The sequence below is a fragment of the Mastigoproctus giganteus genome, chromosome 6 (genome assembly GCF_048544385.1).
Source record: "Mastigoproctus giganteus isolate SK-2022 chromosome 6, ASM4854438v1, whole genome shotgun sequence".
Classification (NCBI taxonomy): Eukaryota; Metazoa; Arthropoda; class Arachnida; order Uropygi; family Thelyphonidae; genus Mastigoproctus; species Mastigoproctus giganteus.
Genome location: NC_143580.1, coordinates 149,899,869 through 149,927,345, shown reverse-complemented (window position 1 = coordinate 149,927,345; position 27,477 = coordinate 149,899,869). Strand labels below are relative to the sequence as shown.

The 27,477-nt window shown below is 36.8% G+C and overlaps 1 protein-coding gene across 2 annotated transcripts in view; it reads right to left on the bottom strand.

The window, feature by feature from the left end:
• Marf (Mitochondrial assembly regulatory factor) overlaps window positions 1-27,477 on the bottom strand; it is a 495,171-nt gene that overhangs the window by 433,757 nt on the left and 33,937 nt on the right. For both annotated transcript variants that reach the window (XM_090376530.1, XM_090376532.1), the window contains exon 3: window positions 23,961-24,087. In XM_090376530.1, coding sequence (XP_090232656.1) covers window positions 23,961-24,087 — 127 coding nt within the window. The remainder of the gene's footprint in view (window positions 1-23,960; window positions 24,088-27,477) is intronic.

Genomic DNA, 27,477 nt, shown 5'->3' with positions numbered 1-27,477 from the left:
TACTTTGGATCAATGTATGTTTGCAAGCAGATTTTTTTTCACTCATAAAATCAAATAAATATTTAAAAAGAAACAGAATAACAGATGAGCATTTTTTTTTTTATGAAAACCCCAAACACGAGAGGTATTAGAATCTATAGTACAGTGCAAGGGTTGGAGGTTGAGAAGACGAAAGAAGATATTTGTTGACATTAGACTTGAACTTCTGTAGACCGCAATTTTCAGGAAATAAGTATGAAGGAAGATTGTTCCAGAAACCGGCAGTTGAATGAATAAACAAGGAAGATGAAAAGTAAGTTCTGTGAGTTTGAAGTTGGACAGTAAATGGATGTTGGTTGGTGGCGGCACGTGTTCAGACTGTTTTGAAAGAGAGAGAGAGCGGGAATTATAGAAGCAAATTCAGAAGAACAGTGCCCATGGAAGTATCTGTAGAAATGGCATGCAACAGAAACAGTACGTCTATGAGACAGCGAGTGGAGAGACTCTGTTAGAGATGAGTCATCAATTAACCTAACTGCCCTCTTCTGAATGGAATCTAGAAGCCTGAGAGGGGTTTTGGGGGCACTGCCCCAGATGTGGGAACAATATTCCATGGTAGTGCAGATTTGCAATTTTTACAGAGTGAACAGCTGTTTGGAAGAAAAGTAACGCCAAGAGCAAAAGAGAAAACCAAGTTTTTTAGATGCAGAGGAAGCAATATTTGTAATGTGCTTGGGCCAAGAGGGATTTAGAAGTCAGGGTATTCCCCAAAAGAGATATCATCTTGCTTAGAAATCGGAGTATCACCAAAGATAAGCATAGGAGCAGAAGAATCCTTTTTGCGAGATAAAACACAAGACTTTTAGAAGGATTGAAATCAACTAAGTTGTCTTTGCCCCCACTGGAGAATTACCTGGAAATCAGCATTTAAGGAATTGGTAGCGGATATTCGAGAAGTTGAAGATGATTGAGCAGGGCAAGGTTTCTCAAAATCGAAAGTGGAATGCAATATGCTATCATTGGCAAAACTATGGATTGGATTTCCAGTCAATGGAAGAAGGTCATTAATATACAAAAGGAAAATAATGGGAGAAAGAATGGTCTCTTCTTGAGTTAATTACTGATTCTGACTCAGTGCATGTTGTATCACCCAAATTATCTTTCTGGTCCAGAACTGAACTGAACTGGGAGAAAGAACTGAACCTTGGGAAACCAGCATTAGCGAAGAAGTTAGAAGACAGAGGGCCACCTACCATCACCCTCCATGAGCTGTCAGACACAAAACTGGATAACTAATTACAAAGAACAGTTGGCAAACCATAAGATGGAAGCTTGTTTAGAAGATCTTTATGCCAAATGCAATTGAAAGCCTTTGAGATGTCAAGAGGAACTGCTTGTGTTTCACCGAACTTTTCCATTGAATTTTTCCATAAATTGGTAACATAGGCCAGAATATTACCTGTGGATCGACACTCTTGGAATCCATACTGACAATCATTGATCAGAGGAAGGTTTCTACGTAGTTTAAGAGTTGACGGTAAAGTGATTTCTCTATTACTTTAGAAAGAGTAGAAGTAATTGGATGGGAGGGATTTGTCACCCTTTTTAGGAACTGGCTGGATATGAGCAAATTTCCAAGCAGAAGGAAAATCACCTTTGGAATAAGAAAGTGAATAAAAGTGGCATAGAACAGGAGTAAGTTCAGGAGTGCAGGTTTTGAGAACAAGTGGAGAAATATCTGGAGCTCCATCAAGAAATACCATTAGGACAATCTTCATTATGTATTGAGATTGACATCACAAATTTGCAACCAAATTTTTAACAATTATTTAAAAAGATCCAGCCTCAATTATCTAATTAAATGTTAAGTTTTGTCCAGTAAATGTTATTGTACTTAATAAAATTTTTCAATATTTCAATTTTAGGTATATCATTATATTTATTTATTCACCTTAATATTGAAAAGCAGTTCCTTTTCAGGTTGTAAATTTTCTAAAATGAGTATTTAAAAGCAAAAGTAAAGTATTTTTTTTTAAACAAAAGTGAAGTATTTCAAACAAAAATAAAAGTAAAGCATTTAAAAAAAAAAAAAAAGAAAAAAGTATGTCCTATTTTTATAATTTTAATAAAATCTAAAAAATAAATCACTGACATTGATTTGTTGCACATAAAAGTGCTGGGAATTAGCAATTTTTTATATATAGCTTGAAAAGAAAAAACAGTAATGTGAAAATAGAAACTTCCTTTTACGAGTAACAAGATATAGAAAATGTGACAATTTTTTCTTGAATCACTCTGTGCGGCCCGCAAAACAAATCTAACTTTGAATATGGCCCCCGTATGGGAAAATGTTAGACACCACTGACATAAACCATGATCTTCATGATAATGCTTATTCCTGCATCTCACTGTTCAACACTCATGAGTGTGTCGATTGTCTCTTCTTGAGCTAATTACTGATTCTAACTCAGTGCATGTTGTATCCAAATTATCTTTCTGGTCCAGAGTCGTTGCATGGAAGGATGGGGATTCTGCTACCTGATATGCTCAAGATTCTTTCTAGAAGGAGTCTCAGTTCTGATCTTTGTGACATGGTTTCTGTACACTGGGATGTACTATCAAATAAGCTACTTCCTTCTGCTGTTACCAGCCACGATACAACTCATCCACTAAAGCATGGTAATTTGGCATTATCATCACTTATTTCTTCTTTTACAACACCAAAATCATCATCCATAGACTTGAAAAAAAAAAAAAAAAACTTGTTCGGCCTATTGAGCACATTTTTGAAATTAGATAAAGTTACATGACCTGGGGATATGGGAAGTTTTACTAAATAAAGCATGTCTTCATCGTTGATATGATATATAATTTTGGTTTCCTCCATAACTCAAGAGGTTCACACTTGGCAATTTACACCATGTGTGACATCAATTTACTCTGGATAAATTTTAATGCTTATGAATCCTATATTCATCCTAGCTCTTACTCGCATATATCAATAATCACATCAAGGTATTGTGAATGAAAAGGAAATTAAAATCAAATCCTAGCAATACTTGAAAACAAACTTTACGCTGTGAAAATGGCAAAGATTTTGTAGAATGGTAAAACCAGTTTATAATTCTGTCAACTCATAATCCACTCTGATACCTAATTATATCTTAGATAACAAACTTTAAGCATGGAATAACAATGGAGTAACCTTGTACAAAATGGCATAAGTAAATATTTAAAGAACCATCAAGCTCTTTCTATTCTAGCCATCTGTAATGACGAAACTAAGTACTTGTACATACAATAATTTCGAGACAGGGCACAAGACAACTTATTGGTACACAAACTAGACAGCAACTAAAAGGTGGTGAATCTGCACATAAGTGTAGATGCTTAACTTGGCAAAATCATCCTCACCCAGCACTACTTGTCTACAGTACCCTGACAGATATTTTGGAACAAATTTTTTTTCCTTTTTAATTTTTTTGGAATATAAACTGTTATAATGAATTTGAACTGTCCGGGATCACACCAAGCAGGAGTTACCGTACTGGCATTTTGAAAATACTCTGAAATTAAAATACTACGTAATTCTGCTTATGTGAGATTAACAATAAGAAGTTCCTGAACATGCAAAGAAACAGTATTAAGCTTCCGAATTAATTCGATGCTCAAATAACCTAACACTCTACCCACCATACACAGAATTCTATCAGAGTAAATCATAAATACTAAACTTAAAAACACAAAAAATACAACAGAATAATTCCAGACAAAAGCATTCACTCTGCAAGATGAAAAAATAAACTCATTTTTACATTCAGTTTTATACTGAGAAGTAAACAACAAAAGGCAGCAATACAACTACCCATAAAAGTATTATTTCAAGTGCAGTTTAGTTCATTAGCAAATACAGTTATCTTATTACGTGTCAGTTTTAACAATATAAGATATTCCATGCCAGATGTTGCGGGAACTAACAAATTAACTACTATAGTATCAACCAGTTCATTGCAAGAACAATGCAAATTGCATTGTGTCTTCTCTGGAGAGGAGGCCTATAACAAGAGAACTGCACATTCAAGACTATAATATTTGTCTTGAACATGAAGCTCATGCTAGATGCTTGAAAGCTCATAATGGCAGAAAGCTATAATAACACTATAGTTATTTTCATTTAAATAAAAAAAAGTGAACTATTAAAGCATTGTCTTGTAGCAGCATCTGTTAGCTTCATCCTTTTGCACAAAGTATAATACAAGAGCACTAGTCTATTCCTTTAGACATATACCATAATGTTTTAATATCAAAATCTTAGACCTCTGTTGGTGAAAAATGGACTACTATTTTTTTTTTCAAAAAAGTAAAAAAAAAAACTCCATTATATTTAGCATTAGCAGGACACATGATGCAAGAAAACAAGCTTATATAGCATCAGCAAAAAAAAAAAAAAACAGATCCTTCTCATTTCACCCATCCACTCACGGACACCTCCGTAGCCAGGAGCAGCAATGCGTAGCACATGCTTCTTGATTAGACTGGCGTTCAGGCCCATGACCACCAAATACGAAATTTGTGGAAAGGTCAGGAAATGACCACCACATATCCCCGGAGCAATATCGCCTTAGTTGCTAATGCTCCTAAAAACCAAATAACAAACAAACAAACCCGTCCACTCGCTCCAAATGTTTGTCTAGTTCTGCCTCGAGTCTGTTTAAGCTATCAACTTCTACAAAGACAGATGGAAGTTTGTTCCAGCAATCAACCACCTGCTGGCTAAAGGCACATCTATCCTACAACTGTCTTTCCTCAATTTGAATTTATGCCCTCTCAAGCGATTTGACCAAGCTAAAACCATTCAAGGCTTTATACATCTGATCAAATCACCTCGCAGGTGCCTAGTCTCCAGACACTGCAATTTGCAAAACTTAAGCATTTCTTCGTAAGAGCAACCCTTTGTTCCATTCACTAATCTTGTTGCTATTCTCTGTACTCGTTCCAACAGCTCTACAGCCTTCTTAAAATGAGGCCTCCAGACCTGTATACAGTACTCAAGGTGTGGCCTGACCATTGCCTTATACAAGGGGATAATCACCTCCTTATCGTTGCTAGAAAAATTCCTGTATATCATTGACAAGACACTATCTGCCTGCACAATTACCCCCAGGTCCTTTTCACTCTCTACCACTGTCAGTGTAGTACCACATATTTCATACGTTACTCTGGGGTTACTGTTTCCATTTACTTTTACATTTGTCAATGTGTTAAACTTCAGTTGCCACCTCTCAGCCCATCTACTCAACTTTTCTAGATCCTGTTGCTGCAACGTACTGTCAGTGTCATTAACAACCCTGCTGACCTTTGCATCATCTGCAAACTTGGACATTAAGCCTGATATACCATCATCAATATCATTAATGAATACAGAAAACAATGTACCCAACACTGAACCCTGGGGACTCCACTAATAACATTAGTCCACGAAGAGCAGTGTCCATTGATTACTACTCTGTCTTCTCCAACTCAACCATCCCTTTATCTATAGCAGCAATTTGCCTCCAGTGCCACACTGCTCCAATTTGTGCAGCAGTCTTCCATGTGCAACACTATCAAAGGCTTTTCTAAGATCCAAATATATGATATCAAAGTTATTTTTTGCATCCAGTTCCTTTGTGACTACATCATAGTATCCAATCAAATTGGTAAGACAAGACTTCCTCTTAACAAACCCATGCTGTGTCAGAGCTATAACTGAAGTCTTGTCTAGATGATCCTACAATGCTTCTTTAACCAGTGCCTCTATTAATTTCACTGGAACAGAAGTTAAACTAACAGGCTTGTAATTACCCTTTGATCCTCCTTTGTGGATTGGGGTCACATTTGCACATTTCCAGCCCATGGGTACCTCCCCTGAGTCCAAGGAAGCTGTCATAATTATGGCTAAGGGCTTGCTTACTTATTTTGCTGACTCCTTTAATATAACTGGATAGATTCCATCCGCCCCAGGTGCCTTATGTTTATCTTCAACAATTTCTTCTCCACTTTACTCTCAGTTATTATAAGATTATCTAGCTTACTGCACGAGTTTAATACACCTTTGGCATTCCCCTCCCCGAATAACTCCTCATTTGTGAATGTAGATGCAAAATATTCATTTAGTTTGTTAGCTACCTGAGCAGGATCATCAACAAAGGTCTGTAACAAAGTCACAACGGAGGTTAGGTGGGCAAAGGCAGATTACAAGAAATCTTTGGCAAAGGATGTAAAGAAAAACAGCAAAGAGTTCTTTACTTATGTAAACTGTAAAAGGAAGGGGTTGAATCAGATTGGTCTGCTTGATATCAATGTTGATGATCCTGTTCAAGTAATGACAAACTGAATGAGTATTTTGCATCAACATTCACACATGAGGAATTCTGCAGGGAAGTGGAGGCCAGAAGTTTAACAAACTCAAACGGGGAGCTAAAGAATTCTGTAATAAGTGAGAGCAAAATGGAGGAAAAAACTGTTGAAATTAAACATAAGAAAGGTGGATAGGTTTTATCCAGTTATATTAAAGTAGGCAGCAATAGAAGTAAGCAACCCTTAACCATAATTATAAGAGCATCCTTGGATTCAGAGGAGGGCCACAGACTGGAGATGTGCAAATGTATCCCCAATTCACAAAGTGGGATCAAAGGGGTGACAAGTAATCACAGACCTGTTAGTTTATCTTCTGTTCCAAGGAAAATAATGGAGTTACTGGTTAAAGAAACATTGCAGAATCATCTAGACAAAACTGTAGTTATAGTTAAGCACAGCGTGATTTTGTTAAGGGGGGTGTCTTGTCTGACAAATTTGACTCTATACTATGATGTGGTCACAAAGGAACTGGATGCAAAAAATAATTTTGATAGCATATACTTGGATTTCAGAACAGTTTTTGATTCTGTTGCACATGGAAGACTGCTGCACAAACTGGAGCAGTGTGGCACTGGATGCAAATTGCTGCTATGGACTATGGTATGGTTGAGCAAGAAAAGACAAAGTGGTAATTAATGGACACTGCTGTTCGTGGAGACCCCCAGAATTCGGTATTGGGCCCATTGTTGTTTTCTATATTCATCAATGATACTGATGAAGGTATATCATTCTTAATGTCCAAGTTGGCAGACAATATGAATGTTAGCAGAGTTGTTAATGACAGTGTTGCAGTAGCACACTGTCATTAGCAGAGTTGTTAATGACAGTGTTGCAGTAGCACACTGTCATTAGCAGAGTTGTTAATGACAGTGTGCTACTGCAACAGGATCTATTAAAGTTGGACACATGGGCTGAGAGGTCACAACTGAAATTTAACATTGACAAATGCAAAGTATTGCATATGGGTAGCAGTAACCCCCAGATTAACTTACCAACTGTGTGGTACTACACTCAGGGTAGTGGAGAATGAAAAAGACCTGGGGGTAATTGCACAGTCAGATATGAAGTTTTCTGAGCAGTCCAGATAGGCTGCCAGAGCACCTCATGGAGCATTGTGAATGATATACAGGAATTTTGCTAGCAGGGATAAAGAGGTGATTATACCTTTGTATAAGGCACTGGTCAGGCCACACCTTGAATACTGCATACAGATCTGCTGGAACAAGTACAGCGAAGGGCAAAGAGATTGGTGAGGGGGAAAAAAATGAGTTGCTCTTATAAGAAAGGCTTAAGGTCTTCAAACTGCAACAGCTAGATATTAGGCACCTTTGAGGTGATTTATGTGAGGTGTATAAGGCCTTGAATGGTTTGAGCAAGCTCAATGCTGATAGGATTCTTCCTCTTGCTCAGATTACGCACTTGAGGGGGCATAAATTCAAACTGAGGAAAGACAGTAGTAGAATAGATGTATGTAAATTTGCCATTATCCAGCGGGTAGTTGATTGCTGGAACAAAACTTCCATCTGTCATTTTGAAAGCTGATAGCTTAAATAAATTCAAGGAAAAAGTGGACAAACTTTTGGAGTGAACGGATGAGTGAAATGGAAGGGTTTTTTTATTTATTTTTTTTGGACTGAGGCTGAATAATCTTGCTTTCTTGTATCATATGTCACTATTAACGCTAATGCTAATACATGTGCAGAAGTTTTCCTTTAGCTAGCGGGTGATTGACTGCTGGAACAAACTTCAATTTGTTGTTGAAGTGGATAGTTGAATGAATTCAAAGAAGAACTAGACAAACTATTGGAGGGAATGAATATGTGAACTGAGAAAGGTTTTTTTTTTTTGCTGACATTGTATAAGCTTGCATTATTTGCCACTATTTCAGCATAACTCCATTCATATTAATTATTATATATTAATAAATAATCACAATAAGATTATTCATTAATATATTTTTTTAACATGCTTATTCAGCTGAATCCTATGCTTTTTCAGGAACATGTATTATTTGAGATTGGGAAGCTAAAAGAAAATTACAGGTACAGAACCCAGGTGAAAGTAATAGAAATAAAGATTATCAATGAAGTTGTTAAAGCTACATGCTATTTTAGTAACATAGACTGGTTGAGGGTTGCAAAGCAAGAAGAAACCGATTTATATATACTCATCTACACAATCCACAAGGAAGCTTACCCACCTACTCTTAACCCATCCATGGTAACTAACCTACTACAAACTTCTCTCAATAAAACTAAAGCATGGGTTCAAGCCAAACATCAGAAGATGCTCTGCCAGCATCCATTAATGATCCCTATCTTTGGTCCATGAAACAATTCTACCCCTCCCCCCTCCGTCCCTCCCTATGTGCATTTTCCAAAACTTATAGAAGTGAAAGTAAACTGCAAACAAGGTTCTCTTGTATCCCAATCTTTAACCTGTCCATGGCACTTTTTAATACAATCACCTAAAAAATTAGAATGTGCATTAAAAACAACAATGAATAATATGAATGACATATACATAATGTACATATATCCTTGAAAAATATCAAGGACTGTATCGTGATCACTAATCACTATGATATCACTAAATTCACCAATTATAGCACAGGATGTTAAAAGTTTGCATTTTCTGTCTTGCTTTGTCATACATCAAATTCTCCCAGTTCACTGAATCATCATACTCACTGAATTGTTGTAGCCACCAATTGTCTTTTACCAAATTGTCAAGCACCAAACTGTTGCATACAGCAAACTGTCATACAAATTGCCTTGCAAGAAATTGACGTGATCCCTCCTTGCCCATCCCTTCTAATAAAAGTAGTCTAATCCTTCTTTAAATTTATTCAACCAACTCACTTCCACAACTTTAAGATGGAAACTTATTCCAACAATCAATATCAATGGCCAAAAAGCAATTTTTACACAATCCCTTTCCAATTTAAATTTGTCACCCCCCCCCACCTTGCATGTAATATTTGAGGAAGAGTAAAGACAGCATCATTCAACATGGGGTGATCATTCATCACCCCCCCCCCCCATGAACTGTCCTAGCAGCTCCTGCACTGCAAGAGAACTTCATGTCAGACTTTATAATTAACCTTAGGCTTTTTAACGGACTAATAGATTAACAGCAGCTGCTGGCAGAGGTAAAAGTGATTCTTGCACTACTTCTATTGAAATGCAATCGAGCAGCAGCAGGCTGGAAAGCAAGGCAGTGGAAATTTCCAGGCATGCTGGGAGTCATAGTGGAACAAGTAAATACATGGGCTGTGTTAGGGTAACTAAGAGTAGAAACAGGTGCATGTATACTTGCATGTACACCAATGCTAAGAGTACAGTTAATAAATTCAATGAGCTTGAAGTGCTAGTCAAGATATCAAAGGCAGATATTGTTGGGCTATCAGAGACATGGTGTCACACAGACATAAGCAGTGCAGAACTGGAATTTGGAGAGTACAATGTGTACAAAAAGGATTGAAAGCACAAGAAGGGAGGAGGGATTATGCTGTTAGTTAAGAAAAACAAAATCTAAGGAAGTGCATCCAATTGATGTTGGTGGACAATGTGTGGTGTGACATAAGCACTGGGAAAGGAAAAATGAGTAGGTTTTTGTTAAAGACCTAATGAATCTGATGAGTATAATGGGCAATTGTACAGAGAAATAGAGTGGGCCAGTAAATTAGTGTCTTATAATGGGCGATTTTAATTTCCCAGATATTGACTTGAATTTGTGGGTGGGACACTCACACACTAGCAAGGCTTTTGTAGATTTATTGGATGTCTGTTTTCTACAGCAGCATGTTCGGGAGGCAACTAGAGGGAGTAATACTCTTGATCTGATTATCAGTAATGATTCTTCATGCATCAAGAATCTGCAGATAAAGGAACCACTAGGTGGCGGTGATCACAGTGTGCTGAAGTGGGATTTACTCAAAGAGGTAACTACCATCAAGGGTAGAGGGAAAGGTATTTGCTTTCTTAAAGGTGACTATGGTCCTTGAGGTTCTCACAGACATTCTCTCAGATATGCCAGACAAGCTGTTCTTGCTACCTGGGAGTCTAAAACGCTGATGGAACTGATATTCGGGTGACACTCAAGTCAAGTGGACCCAATTTCGGTGAAGTCCGGACGGTCTATGACAGCCAAATGCTCTGCTTGCACCTTCACGATGGTGGGACTGTTAGTAATCCTGGGTATAACCTTCATGCACAAGTACATGGTGGGTGACCACCCAGGTGTGAACCAACGTAAGCAGGGGTCGAGGTGTGGCGCCCACACCACATGGAGGAATGCCGCCCCTCTATGTTACCAGGCAGTACTAGGTGGTAGATGACTCTCATCAACCGGTGAAATACCACCACTTTGCTTATTGGAGGCTTGAAGTGGTGGAACCCATGTTTAGTCTCTAGAGCTAAGTTCCGGCCAACCCTTCCCTATCTCTTCCATCATGCAGTATGATTGATGATTTCTGAGGTTATGATGAATGTCGTGGCGAGATCCAATATTCCTTACATTTCGAGGGTACAGCACTAAAATGGTGTTCGCAGGCCGGCCGCTAGATAGTACACCGGACCAAACCTATTGGTAACTCTCTAGGAGGCTTCTGGATCAGCTAGTGTATAATCTTGCTACCTCTACTCTGCCAGATAGTGACTAGAGGGAGTCCGAGTAGTGTGTATGCGGGGAGCATTGTCGAGGCCACGTTATGTCAAGGATCTGGGTATATTCTTACCACATGTACGCCATATCCAAAAATTTCATTACTTCATACAACATGTCCCACCCACTTTTTCTTACTATTGAATACACCATGAATTGTCAAAATAATAGAGCAAGCTTATCTGCGAAAAGATCTAAACCTCCCAAGGACTTCCTAATTCATTTCACAAATATACGTGGTCTCAATTCCAATCTCAACGATGTCCATTTCCACTTGCAGTCTTCCAAACCCCATGTACTTTTTCTGACTGAATCTCAGTTATCAGTTGATTCAACTACCGCTCATCTCAGATGTCCAAATTATTTGCTGTACGATTCCTTTCGCCTCAAAGGTGGTACTTGTGCATATGTCCGTTCTGATATTCCATGTCAGAGACTTGGCAATTTGGAATCTCCTCTCTTTGATCTTCTTTGGCTTAAAATCTTTCTACCTCATTGTGTAAAATTCATCTGTTGTCTCTACCGTTCTCCCAACTCCACTAATCACTTGGAGCTCTTTGACTTCCTCTCTTTGCAACTTGACTTTCTCCAGTCCAACTTTCCGAACAGTGAGGTAATTTTCCTTGGTGATTTTAACGTTCACAACTCCAGCTGGCTTCCGATTTCTAGTCACACCGACCTAGCAGGTCGAGATGCTGAGGCTTTTGCAATTACTAATGACCTAGCACAGATTGTTCATTTACCTACAAGAATACCAGACAATCCTAATCATACAGCCAATACGCTTGATCTTTTTCTCACAAACAACCCTTCTAAGTACAAGGTTGAAGTGAGAGGTCCTTTAGGCACTTCAGATCACAACTTGGTGATTGTCTCTTCTCCAATGGAACCTTTATCTCATGGCTATTCCCAACCTCGTATTGTTTGCATTACAAGAATGCAAAATGAGATGACCTGCGAGACTTCTTTTCTTCTTTTCCTTGGTCTGATTACTGTTTCAAAACTTCTGATATCAACGTTTCCTCAGATCGTGTCAGTGAAATTATTCTTGCAGGAATGGAATCCTTTATCCCACACTCCACTTTAAAATCTCGTCCTTTATCTAAACCTTGGTTTTCCAATAAATGTGCTAAGGTTGTCCAAGAGAAGAACGTTGCATATCGTAATTGGCTTGTTTCTAATTCTTCAGTTTCATTTTCTGCCTACACCAAAGCTCGCAACAATTGTAAAGCAGTTATCAATCAGTCCAAACTAGAGTTTGAGCAGGCTAAGAGTAGAAAACTTTCTTCTTGCCCTAATGGTAGCCGAGCACTCTGGTCTCTTGCCAAAGCTATTGGCCGCAACTTTTGCCCACCTCTGTCCAAACCAGATGGTTCTGTTGTCACTTCAGCCAAGGATAAAGCTGACCTGCTAGCATCATATTTTTCTTCCAGCTCATGTATTAATGACCTTGGTAAAACACCTCCCACCATTCCTAACACGCTCCATTCAATGCCTCCTGTGGTCTTCCGTCAAAAGGATATCAGAAAGATTTTGATGAATCTTGATGCTACGAAAGCTCCAGGTCCTGATGGTATTTCTCCACTTGTTCTCAAAACCTGTGCTCCTGAACTTACTCCTATTCTTTGCCGCCTTTTTTCACTTTTTTATTCCAAAGGTGTTTTTCCTTCTGCTTGGAAATTTGCTCATATCCAGCCAGTTCCTAAAAAGGGTGACAAATCCCTCCCATCCAATTACCGTACCATTGCAATTACTTCTACTCTTTCTAAAATAATGGAGAAATCAATTAACCGCCAACTCTTAAACTACCTAGAAACCTTCCATCTTATCAACGATCACCAGTATGGATTCCGTCAGTGTCGATCCACTGGTGATATTCTGGCTTATGTTACCCATTTATGGACTAATTCAATGGAAAGGTTTGGTGAAACACAAGTAGTTGCTCTTGACATCTCAAAGGCTTTTGATCGTTTTTGGCATAAAGGTCTTCTAAACAAGCTTCCATCATATGGTTTGCCAACTGTTTTTAGTAATTGGTTATCCAGTTTTCTCTCTGATCGCTCACTGAGGGTGATGGTAGATGGCTCACTGTCTTCTAACTTCTCCACTAATGCCGGTGTCCCCCACTCTTTTCCTCTTGTATATCAATGACCTTCTTCCATTGACTTCAAATCCTATCCATAGTTTTGCCGATGATAGCACATTGCATTCAACTTTCCATTTTGAGAAACCTTGTCCAGCTCAATCAGCTTCAAGTTCTCGAAAATCTGCTGCCAATTCCTTAAATGCCGATCTTCAGGTAATTCTCCAGTGAGGCAAAGACAACTTAGTTGATTTCAACCCTTCTAAAACTCAATCTTGTCTTATATCTCGCAAAAAGGATTCTTCTGCTCCTATGCTTATCTTTAGTGACACTCCGATTTCTAGGCAAAATGATATATCTTTTTTGGGGATTACCCTGACTTCTAATCTCTCTTGGCACAAGCACATTACAAATATTGCTTCCTCTGCATCTAAAAAACTTGGTTTTCTCTTTCGCTCTCGCCGTTACTTTTCTTCCAATCAGCTGCTCACTCTGTATAAATCGCAAATCCGCCCTGCCATGGAATATTGTTCCCACATCTGGGGTGGTGCCCCCAAAACCTCTCTCAGGCTTCTTGATTCCATTCAGAAGAGGGCAGTTAGGTTAATTAATGATTCATCTCTAACAGAGTCCCTCCACTCGCTTTCTCATAGATGCACTGTTTCTGCTGCAGGCCTCTTCTACAGATACTTCCATGGGCACTGTTCTTCTGAATTGGCTTCTATAATTCCCGCTCTCTCTTTCAAAACAGCACAAACACGTGCTGCCACCAGCCAACATCCATTTACTGTCCAACTTCAAACCCACAGAACCAACTTTTCATCTTCCTCATTTATTCATTCAACTGCCGTTTTCTGGAACAACCTTCCTTCATACGTATTTCCTGAAAACTACAATCTACAGAAGTTCAAGTCCAATATCAACAAATATCTTCTTTCGTCTTCTCAACCTCGAACCCAAGCACGGTACTAAGTACTATAGGTTCTAATACCTCTCGTGTTTGGGGTTCTCATAAAAATAAAAAACGGTGGTCTGAGACAGTATTTAAATTCTATACGGTGGAACCAACTGATGATGTTACCAACAGCAAATTCAAAATGGGAAGCATTCAAAGAATTAATCTTTGAAGCTACTAGGCTTTTCATACTAACAAAGAAATAGTTCAAAATTTAGGCCTAAATGGATGTCAGATGAACTAATTAGAGATGTGACAGAAGAAAAATGCAAGGGATACATATAAAATAACGTGTAACACAGAAGCCTATAATAGATATAAGTTGGTCTGTAACCAAGTTACAAAGGAAGTTAGGCAGGCGAAGGCAGATTACGAGAAATCTTTGGCAAAGGATGCAAAGAAAAACAGCAAAGAGTTCTTTACTTATGTAAACTCTAGAAGGAAGGGGATGAATCAGATTGGTCCACTTGATATCGATGGTTCAACTGTTGATGATCCTGCTCAGGTAGCTAACAAACTAAATGAATATTTTGCATTGACATTCACACATGAGGAGTTATTCAGGGAGGGGAATGCTAGAGATGTATGGCAGTAAGCTAGATAATCTTGTAATAACTGAGAGTAAAGTGGAGGAGAAATTGTTATAGATAAACGCAAGAATGGCACCTGGGGTGGATGGAATCAATCCAGTTATATTAAAGGAGGCAGCAAAGGAAGTAAGCAAACCCTTAGCCATAATTATGAGAGCTTCCCTAGACTCAGCGGAGGTACCTATGGACTGGAGATGTGCAAATGTGACCCCAATCCACAAAGGAGGATCGAAGGGAGCCACAGGTAATTACAGAACTGTTAGTTTAACTTCTGTTCCAGGGAAATTAATGGGGGCACTGGTTAAAGAAGCATTGCAGGATCATCTAGACAAGACTTCAGTTATAGCTCAGACACAGCATGGGTTTGTTAAGGGGAAGTCTTGTCTGACTAATTTGATTGGATACTACAATGTAGGCACCTCCGTAGCCAGGTGGGCAGGAGCAGCAGTGTGTAGCACACGCTTCTTGATTAGACCGGGGTTCAAGCCCATGACCGCCAAATACGGAGGATGTGGAAAGGTCAGGGAATGACCACCGCATATCCCCGGACCAATATGGCCTTAGTTGCTAATGCTCCTAAAAACCAAACAACAACTATGATGTAGTTACAAAGGAACTGGATGTAAAGAATAACTTTGATATTACATATTTGGATCTTAGAAAAGCCTTTGATACTGTTGCACATGGAAGACTGCTGCACAAATTGGAGCAGTGGCATTGGAGGCAAATTGCTGCTATGGATAAAGAGATGGTTGAGTGAGCGAAGACAGAGAGTGATAATCAATGGACACTGCTCTTCATGGACTAATGTTATTAGTGGAGTCCCTAAGGGTTCAGTGTTGGGTCCATTGTTGTTTTCTGTATTTATAAATGATACTGATGATGGTATATCGGGCTTAATGTCCAAGTTTGCAGACGATACGAAGGTTGGCAGGGTTGTTAATGACACTAATGACAGTACACAGCTGCAACAGAATCTAGAAAAGTTGAGCAGATGGGCTGGGAGATGGCAAATGAAGTTTAACATTGACAAATTACAAGTAGTACATATGGGAAGCAGTAATCCCAGAGTAACATATCAATTCTGTGGTACCGCACTGACAGTGGTAGAGAATGAAAAGGACCTGGGGTTAATTGTGCAGGCAGATATGAAGTTTTCTGAGCAGTACAGACAGTCTGCAAGGGTAGCTCAGTGTCTTGTCAATGATATACAGGAATTTTTCTAGCAGGGATAAGGAGGTGATTATCCCCTTGTATAAGGCAATGGTCAGACCACACCTTAAGTACTGTATACAGGTCTGGAGGCCTCATTTTAAGAAGAATGTAGAGCTGTTGAAATGAGTACAGAGAAGGGAACAAGATTAGTGAATGGAACAAAGGGTTGCTCTTACGAAGAAAGGCTAAGTTTTGCAAATTATAGTGTCTGGAGACTAGGCACCTGCGAGGTGATCTGATTGAGGTGTATAAAGCCTTGAATGGTTTGAGCATGCTCAATGCTGATGGGATTCTTCCTCTTGCTCAGAATAATCACCTGAGAGGGCATAAATTCAAATTGAGGAAAGACGGTTGTAGGATAGATGTGCGGAAGTTTGCCTTTAGCCAGCGGGTGGTTGATTGCTGGAACAAACGTCCATCTGTCGTTGTAGAAGTTGATAGCATAAATAGATTCAAGGCAGAACTTGACAAACATTTGGAGCTAGTGGATGGACGAATAAGGGTTTTTTTTTTTTTTTTTTTTACCTTGGCTGATGCTATATAAGCTTGCTTTCTTGCATCGTGTGCCTTTGCTAATGCTAGTATATATGTGTGTAAAGCATCTATTGCCCATCTACATGTAATAACTCAATTCTAATGGATGAGCTTTCATAAAATTTTATATCTCGCTCTTTCATAAAAGTTTGTCAAGCCAACAAAATTTTATTAAAATCAGACCAACAGAAATCTGGTAATTATTATTTCTTTGTCTGTTCATCCATGTGTAATAACTCAACTCTTGGTGGTGAAACTCAGGAAATTTTATATTTGGATCTTTTAGAGCAATTTGTCAAGCATTCCAAAATTTCATGAAAATCAAACCGATAGAAACTGACAATTATTGTTATTTATTTTTTTCATACATATCACATAAGCTATCCATATACCTTATGTCATAGAAGAGGCAATGGATATCAAGTTTGTGGCTATGCACCGATTGAAAGAATGAATAGGCAATAAGGCAGATGTGCAAAAACAAAATGCTTTCAATTTATGCATAAAAATTGTTGCTTTTTGTGGGTTTTTTTTTTTTTTTTTTTTTATAAATCATGTATTATTACTATTTGATAACATACCTGAAAAGTAACATGCCACATACATTAACTAACTCGTTTCATTATTCACTAACTTGATTGTACCATCAAACTGGTATTTTATTTTGGGATTACTATTATCCAAATGAAGCATCTTGCACTTATCAATGTTAACCTAAATTCCCACTTTTCATTCTATCTGCCTAATTTATTCAAGTCTTGTTGGAGCAGTACGCCAAATACAATCATTAACCACTCTGTCAACCTTTGTACCAGCAAACTTAGACATTAAACTCAATATGACTTTGTCGATATCATTTATAAATACTGAAAACAGTAAGGGGTTCAACACCAAACCCTGAGAAACAGCAAATGGCAAAATCTGTACAGAAGCTGTTCATGTGGAACAGTACAGACACCTTTACTGAAATCTAACTACATAATGTCAGAATTATTTTTTGCATCCAATTCCTCTGCAACTACCTCACGGCAGAAACTGACTGATCAGAAAAGGGAAAGGGGCTCTGCTTAATAAATTTGCTTAATAAAGGGGCTCTGCTTAACAATAATTCCTTGCCATTACATAAAGATCAACAATTATATCTTTCATATCCAATGGACCAATGTGGTTCATTCCTTTCTTTCTAATGTTAACATAAGCAAAGGATCATTTGCTACTTTGAGGAGTAGAATGTGCACAAAAAGGATAGACAGGATAGGAAGGGAGGAGGGATTATGCTGTTCATTAGGAAACACAAAATCTAAGGAAGTGCATCCAGTTGATAGATAGACAGTGAAATGTTGAGTCAGTTTGGTGAGACATAAAAATGAGAGTAGGTGTGTGTTATAAGAATAATGACTCCAATGTGTATGACAAACAATTGTACAGAGAAATACAATTGGCCAGTAAATCAGATTGTATTATAATGGAGGATTTTGACTTCCCAGATATTGACTGGAACTTGTGTGTTGGTCACTCGCACACACTAGCAAGACTTGTGGATTTATTGGATGATTGTTTTCTGCAGCAGCACGTTTGAGAGGCAACCAGAAATAGTAATACTCTTGATCTGGTTATCAGTAGTGATTATTCGTGCATTATTCGTGCATTAAGAATTTGCAGACAAAGGATCCACTAGGTGGCAGTGATCATGGTGTACTGATGTGGGATTTACTTAAAGATATGATTACCATCAGGGGTAAAGGGAGGGGTTTTCGCTTTTGTAAAGGTGACTAGAGTGATCTCATACAATTTTTAAATTCTGTACAGTGGGACCAACTGATGATGTTACCAACAGCAAATTCTAAATTGGAAGCATTCGAGGAATTAATCGTGGAAGCTACTAGGCTTTTCTTACCAACTAAGAAATACTGTTCAAAATTTAGACCTAAATAGAGGTCAGATGAACTAATGAGACTCGTGGCAGAAAAGAAAAATGCATGAGATGCATATAAATTATCAGACGATGCAGAAGCCTATGGTAGATATAAGCTAGTCTGTAAACAAGTCACAAAGGAGATTAGGCAAGTGAAGGCAGATTACAAGAAATCTTTCACAAAGGATGCTAAGAAAAACATCAAGGACTTCTTTACTTATATAAACTCTAGAAGGAAGGGGATGAATCAGATTGGTCCAGCTGATATCGATGGCTTGACTGTTGATGATCCTGCTGATAGCTGACAAACTGAATGAGTAATTTGCATCTACATTCACACGAGGAATTCTTTAGGGAAGTGAAGGACAGAAGCTTATTAAACTCTAACAGGGCACTTAATGATTTTGTAATAACTGGGAGCAAAGTGGAAGAGAAATTGTTGAAGTTAAACATAAGAAAGGCACCTGGAGTGGATGAGATCTATCCAGTTATATTAAAGGAGGCGGCAAAGCAAATAAGCAAACCCTTAGCCATGATTATGAGAGCATCCTTGGACTCAAGAGAAGTCCCCACGGACAAGATGTGCAAATGTATCCCCCATTCACAATGGAGGATCAAAAGGTGATATGAATAATTACAGACCTGCTAGTTTAACTTTTGTTCCAGAGAAAATAATGGAGTCACTAGTTAAAGAAGCATTGCAGGATCATCTAGACAAGACTGCAGTAATAATTCAGACCCAGCATGGGTTTGTTAAGGAAAAGTCCTGTCTGACAAATTAGATTGGATACTATGATGTGGTTACAAAAGGAATTGGATGCAAAAAATAATTTTGATATCATATACTTGGATTTTAGGAAAGCTCTTGATACTGTTGCGCATGGAAGACTACTGTACAAATTGTAGCAGTATGATATTAAGGGCAGGTTGCTACTATGGATAAATGAATGATTGAGTGGGAGATGACAGAGAGTGGTAATCAATGGATGCTGCTCTTCATGGACTAATGTCAATAGTAGAGTCCCAGGGATTGGTGTTGGGCCTGCTGTTGTTTTACATATTTATCAATGGTATATCATTGATAATACCATCAATACCAATACAGGTCGACCATCACTAATTCGGTTCCACTTCCACTGCTAATTCGGATATAACTTCCGCGAACGTAATTTCAAATTTCCCAGGTTGGGGCACCGACCTGCCACTACTGTTTTGGTGGTATTGGTTGCAGCATCAGTAATAGTAGAGTTCCCCCAGGAATTGGCGTTGGGCCCACTGTTGTTTTACATATTTATCAATGGTATATTATTGATGATACCATCAATACCAATACAGGTCAACCATCACTAATCCGGTTCCACTTCCACTGCTAATTTGGATATAATTTCTACGAATGTAATTTCAAATTTCCCAGGTTGGCGCACCGACCTGCCGCTACTGTTTTGGTTGCAGCATCAGCTGTTGGCGTGAACTTGTAAACACTGGCAAGCCATTTCTATTTGTTTTTCTGCATTTATTATTATAATCTGCTCTCATTTAGCCCCAGCCATGGTTCCAATGCATAAAGGAAGTGGTGTAAAGTGCAAACACCGTACATTGTCCATAACAGATAAAGTTGAACTTCTGAAAAAACTCGACAGCGGTGTGTATGTGAGAAGTTTAACCTGCTTAGTTGTAAATTCCAGCAATTTCCCTCAGTTCCTCTTATTTTAGTAATTTTCTTTTAGCCATTCCTTTTTAGCTTTTTTTTTTTTTTTTTTTTTTATAACACACTTGTACAAACTTTCGGAAAAACACAGCACAATATGATGGGATAATACAGTGCGCTAACGAACTTGTTTTCACAAAATCTCTAACAATACTGACAAACCTATTGCAACGTTTGAGAGTTTATTTTATCGCAATTAGTTTTATTGAAGCGCTCACCACGCGTGTAATAAACTAATCACAAATGATCTTCATATGTATGCCGTAATAGTGTCACACGTATGTGGCCGACATGGCTTCTCAAGAAATGAAGTAACCTACTGGGCCACGTCGGCCACATATATGTGACAAAAAAAAAAAAAAAAAAAAAACTTTCCTTTTGATATTTTAAGCGAAAAAGTGACAACACTGACACTACAATATTTATTTTAGAATTACTAATCAAATTATTTGCTAAATATTTTTTGGTCCCTGGGAAATTTTTTTCTTAAATTAGCTTGGCAGTCAACATGTTAAAGGTAGGATGAGGTGGTTAACTGTTGGGCAAAGTATATGTGTTAAAATAACCACCAGTGATCCGGCAAACTCACTAATCCGGCACCCCAAGGAGCCCAACACTGCCGGATTAGTGACGATTGACCATCAAAATATCATTGATATTGATGGTATTGGTGGCTTTATGTCCACGTATGCAGATGATACATAAGTTGGGTGGGTTGTTAATGACAGTAATAGCAATGTGCTACTACAACAGGATCTAGAAAAGTTGGGCAGATGGGCTGAGAAGTGGCAACTGAAATTTAACCTTGACAAATGCAAAGTACTGCACATGGGTAGAAGTAATCCCAGAGAAACATACCAACTGTGTGGTACTACACTTAGGGTGGTAGAAAATGAAAAAGACCTGGGAGTGATTGTGCAGTCAGATACAAAGTTTTCTGACAGAGAAGGGCAACAAGATTGATGAGAGGAACAAAGGGGTGCTCTTACGGAGAGAGGCTTAAGTTCTGCAAATTGCAGTGTCTAGAGACTAGGCACCTGTGGTGATGCGATTGAAGTGTATAAGCCCTTGAATGGGTTGAGCACACTTAATCCTGATGGGATTCTTTTGCTTGCTCAGATTACACACCTGAGGGGGCATAAATTCAAATCGAGGAAAGACAAAAGACAATTGTAGAGTATATGTGCAAAATCAGCAGGTAGTTGATTGCTTGAACAAACTTTCATCTGTCGTTGTGGAAGTTGATAGATTAAATAAATTCAAGGAGGAACTGGACAAACTTTTAGAAGGAATGGATGTGTGAAATAATTTTTTTTTTTTTTTTTTTTGGCTGATGCTACATAAGCTCATATGCTTGCTTTCTTGCACCACATTCCTCTACTACTACAACATTTTGTTGTAATATTAAACAAAGACTTCTCATAATCTACATGCCTAATTGTCTTAGTAACTTGCAAACTCGTTTTATAATACTATAGGCTTTTGTGTTCCCTGATAGTTTATAAACATCCCATGGATTTTTCTTCTTTGCTATTAACCTCATCATTTCACTTTGCATTTACTCATTTAGCAGGTACAAAAACAAAACAAAAAAAAATTTAGTAGCTCCTATGATTACTCTCCTAAACACTTCCCATTTATCATTTGCACGTATTAACAACATAACTGTTCTCACTGAAAATAATTTAAAAACTGTCTAAGAGCATTGTAGTCACCTATGCACATATTATCTGTTGTCTACTACAACTTATGGACAACAAGTTCACACAAGAAATTAACAAAGAACTAGTTTCATAACCACTTTATAACCAAAGACAAGAGGCATCATAAAGAAGCGTTGAAATTTTCATGTGAACAAATTAAAGCACTTATAATCCCTGACAATGTCCCTGCACATCTAGATATTGAAAATCGGTCCATCAATGGCCTGCAAGAGGCACTACAAACACAAGTATTTGATGAAGTGATGAAGAGCAAAGTAGACGAAGAAAACAACAAAAGAGGAAGAAGAACTCTGGAATATAACAAATCATACAATATCAAATCTGCTATCTTCAACTGGATTGGTGCATGGAGAAACATTTAAATGGAAACTTTGATTGCTTACTGGAAAAATCTCTTGCAGGACACAGACAAAGACTCTGAATTTAAAGTATTTGAGCCAGAGGACTTTCAGATTGTGCTCAGGGCATCTGGAGAGACTGAGATAATGCAAGAAAATATTCCAGGTTGGCTTGAACTGGATGAAGCAAACCCTGGATTTCAGCAAGACACAGACCAAGACTTTGAATTTGAAGTATTTGAGCCACAGGACTTTCATATTGTGCTCAGGGTATCTGGAAAGACTGAGATAATGCAAGAAAATGTTCCAGGTGGTTTTAACTGGATGAAGCAAACCCTGGATTTCAGCAGTTCAGAGAAAGAAATTACTGCAGATGATGTTAAGGATTCTTCTACAGAAGAAGGATTGGATAATGAAATAGATGAACTAAAAGAATCTATAATTAAGAAGAAAATTCTCAGCACTGCAAGATATGGCATTGATATAGTAATCAATTGTGGAATCTTCATCAAATTGAGAATTGCAGGCATATTATGAACACATAACATTGTGAGGGAGATCATAATTAAAGAACAGCAGCAGAGGTCTGATGAGCAGAAAGTTGACAGTTTTTTCAAACATGCATTATTACAATCAACAAGAATGTTCTAGTTTGTCTATAAACAAATAAATGTGCTGTGCAGTTTCTCATTTTTATATATAGATTCAACAGTGATTTTTTTTGTATACTATAAATACTGTATTATAAATATACTTTTAGTATAGTAATTTTCCATTTGTTTGTGTTCTAAGTTTTTTTTGTTTTTTTAGAGTAATCTTTTGCTTCACTAATCCACATTATCACTTAATCCAGATGACCTCTCCCCTCCAATTAGTCTGAATTAATGAGGTTTTATTGTATTTTCATTATATTTTTACAATTATTTAAAATTTTTGATATCATATATAATAAAAATAATATTGTTAATTGATTTTTGCATAATTTTTGATGTATAAAAATTTTTTTTAAATTTCTTTAATATATTTAATTTTTTTTCTTGTTTTATGGTTTGCAGGTTGTATACAAACAATGCGGGTTGGGTTTGGGTGCAGTTCCAGTTAATGTGGATGCAGGTCTAATACAAAGGACCAACAGAATTACATAAAAGATAGTAAATAGTGTTTATATTGTTCTGCAATGAACACAATGATGGCGCAATCTTTTCCCACTTCAACTCTTATTTTTGAGTAATTTCCTAGTGCAAGTAAGAAACAATTTCACCACTTTATCAGATAAATACAAATAATAACTCACCACTAATCTGAAACAAAAAGATAAAAGAAAAATCAAATTTTAAGTAATAAAAGATTGCACTTAGCAGAGTTCAAAACTGGCGATATCAAATTCTTAATCCATACTCTAGCTTTAATTGTATAATTGCAAAAATGCAATTATACAATAAAAGCCAATCAGCATCATGAGTTTATCTATCACACTGACTTATGCTTTGTACTAACACACCATAAAACTGGACCAGTAATTACTACTTATGTTACTATGTATTTCTCTTTTGAACAAATTGCATTTTTTTTTTTTTAAGTATTAGTGCAAAATATTATTTAAAATTAAATTACATATTGATTTTTTAATTCATATGGGCAAGTGTATTATCCAACAAAATATTACATAATATTTTCTTTCGTTAAAAACAGAAAAGTCACTTTTTGAAAAAAAAAATATATATATATATATTTAAATAATATATTTTTACTGACTAGTGATCAGCATATATCTCTGATTCCATAATTTTTAACTACTGGGTGTTTCACAACCTACTCCAACTGAGAGAAGTGCAATATAATACAGTTGTTTTACCTTCCAAAAAAGACCACTTTCATGTGATCTCGGGCTAAAACTTCTCTGATGCCTGCAATTTTATACCTATAGCTCCTTACTTCTGTAATGTGCTGTTCTGTCACTACATTGCTTTCAGTTCCAAGATCTGGAAGAAGAAAGGAAAAAAGAATAAACTTTAAAAAAATGAAATGTACATATCATTCTATGTCACGATTTAAAAAGTAAATGAACACTTAAATAGGTATTACAACAGCATTAAAATGCAAACAAAATATCAATGTATCAAAAAAATAAATAAAAACTGGAGCAACCAAATCTGATGAAAAACAAAGAATAAACAAAATAAAAAGAACCACATTGCTACCAATTTCATTAATGAGAGAGTACAGTAAAGAGACTGTCTAATACACTCATAGTCATATGCTGACTATGAGTGCATGACTGAGTCTACTAGATAATGAAATAGTCAGTCATATGCTGAAAGTTTCAATGTACCATCCTCACCCTTTTGCAGGGGAAATACTGCCCTGATAAAACAAATCTATTAAAGTTAGCTACTCTTTATAATAAGTGTTGTTTTGCTAGACAATGCTTATTTTTACATGCTCTCATCTATCCACATTACCCTGGGCAGGAGTTATGGGTGGTCAGATTGCATAAATGTGTGAAAGTTTGCCATCCTTCAATACTGCCAGCATATCCAGATTTTTCCAAGACTTCCCTTGGGTGTCTTCTTTTGTCAAACCTGTTAATAGCTCACTGATGCCTCTTCCAGTGCTCCTCTCGAGCAAAGTGAGTGGTAAGCTAATCGGGGAGTCCTGTGGAGCAGTTGAAATACCACCCTGCCCCACAGCTCAAGTTGACACTTTCAAGATTAAACAATCTATGTTTCTAAAACTGCCTGATGTAAAAGTGAAAGGTGGCATATTTATTGGTCCACAAGCTAAGGAGATATTGGCCTCAAGAGCTGGAAGACAAAATGGATGATGCTCAGCAAAATTCCTAGATATTGTTTCACCTTGCAGTGAACAGCTTTCTTGGAAACATTAAGAGAGTAAATTACAAAGAACTATCTGACAAGATTGATTTGAAATTATAGAAAAACAGGATACAGAATGTAGATCAAGCACCATTACTAACACTCTCAACTGAATTTTTTCAGACCAAATCTGGATGATGTTAGTGAAAAGTACATGAAAAGAGTCCACAAAGACATACAGTAAAAGGAAAGGATATACCAAAAAAAGGTGGGATGAAGCTATGATGGGTTATATCTGTCTAATTCTTGGTCTGGGAAGATCACACTGACCACAAAACACAAACGTTCAAACACATTAAGGATTTTTTTTTTTTTATTAACCCAAAGAGCAGTTCTACTTTTTAATTTTCAGTTTTTTGTAACAATGATTAATATTCAGTAATCTATTCTTATAGTAAATTTATTTCTATATAAAACAGATTAATCTATTCTGTACAGAAGTTAAATATTATTAATAAAGCTGATGTATTATTATAACCTTTTTATAAATTGGTAGAACAGAATATATGAGGGGAGGTAAAAAAGTGATCTATTCTAAAAGCCAAAATAATAAATACAGTGGTCCACTGTATTTATTAATTTGCAATATTAATTTCACTTTATGATATTAATCCATTCCAGAGACACTATTGTGAACCCAATAACACATTGTTTTTTCGGTAATTCGTTCCACAACCTTGGAAATTGAAATTTTTGCTATTTTTCTCTTTATTTTTCTTCAACTAAGCTATTTTTCTCTTTTTCTTTTACACAATGTTGTACATACACAAATTCAATACAGTAAATTTCTGTCAAATAAGCACAGCACAAACAAATCACTTCAACTAAAGGATGCAAAAACAAAACATGCCACTAACACATTTACAAATGCTGCTATTGGCTGAGAGGAAGAACCACGTGATCCAGTCAGAGACAATCATAAGCCCAACATAAAGTGAAATAAGTAGGCACCAGTTAACATCATCTCTGGTTAGTAGAATCATCAGCACTTTATAGAATCAAATTTCAAAAAGCCAATTCAAATCATTAAAATGCACTACACTTTCACTGTTATCTTATGTTCCATTATACGAATCAATTTCGAACTCCTTGGTGATATTTTTCTAAAGCACATTTCTGAAGGTTACTACCATAAAACAACAAAAGCAACTTGCAGTTTCCAGTTCACTGGCCTTCTGTCTTTTCAAATATTATCCACAGGCTATAAAAATAAAAATATAAATCACAAGTTTACACTTTATTACCAAACATTTATTACCAATTAAATGATGGGTGAAAATCGGGAGAATATCATCCACAGGTTAGCAAAATAAATTTATACTTATGTACAAAGCTTAATTAATATACATATTAATTAATAACATAACCCTTTGTAATATGATTATAATTTTAAATAGTCACTTATTTTAGATTGCTTTAAATTATCACTACAGAGTCTATTTATAGATTTTTTTCAATATGTAAAACAGTCTATATTCACAATCACTTGCACCAGTTTCTTCCAATGCTCTCCTCAGGATGGCTATAGCTTCATGAGTTTACCGTTTTGTAACTGGAATTCGTTCGAGTTCAAATTCATTTTCGTCCTCCTTGGCGAAATTATCAGTAACAGACCAGGCTATTTCTTCTTCTGTTAAAGCTGTAGTAACTACCCATTTATAACAGATTGTACAAAAAAAAAAAAAAAAGCCCAATAAACCAAAAACTGCAAGTTATTTCTATTGTTTTATGGTTGACCTCTAGAAATGTGACCTCCAGAAATGCACTTTAGAAAAATATCACAGAGGCATTCAAAATTGATTCTTATAACCAAGGATATGATTCTAATAAACGATGGAAGTGTAGTGCATTTTATTGATTTGAATCAGTTCTTTGAAATTTCATTCTCTAAAGCAACTGATTCTAATAACCAGTGATCAACTATAACTGGCTCCTACTGTATATATTACAGTATTAATTAAGCTATGTTCATAAGTGTAAATTTATTTTTATTTCACTAACCTGTGAAAAATATTCTTCCAATTTTCACTTATTTAATTTTGTTAATTGGTAAGGTAATAAAGTGTAAATTTGTGCTTTATATCTTTACTTTTATAGCCTGATAGCCTGTGGATAATATTCCTTCTATTTTCGCTTATTAGAATCACTGTTTAATAGAATAAAAATTCAATTCATAAACATGATCCGAAGAGGGTTCACATCCTGGTGAGTATGGGCTTGGCAAACCCAAGGTCCTGAGCTGCATTTCATCATTCTCCTCTTTCTCTCTTTCTTGGTGATTCCCTTCTATTTTTTTGGCTGGTGCAGCATAAGCCTCAGGCTTCCTTGTACCATATGGCTAATAATAATAATAATGATCACAATTACCGGCACATACTACATCATATAGTGAACAGTATTTTATTATGGAGTCCCTTGTAAAATGATTTTATTGTGCAGCAACCCAATTGCATAGGGGGTCCACTGTAGTTACATTTTTGTCAATGAACTTTGGCA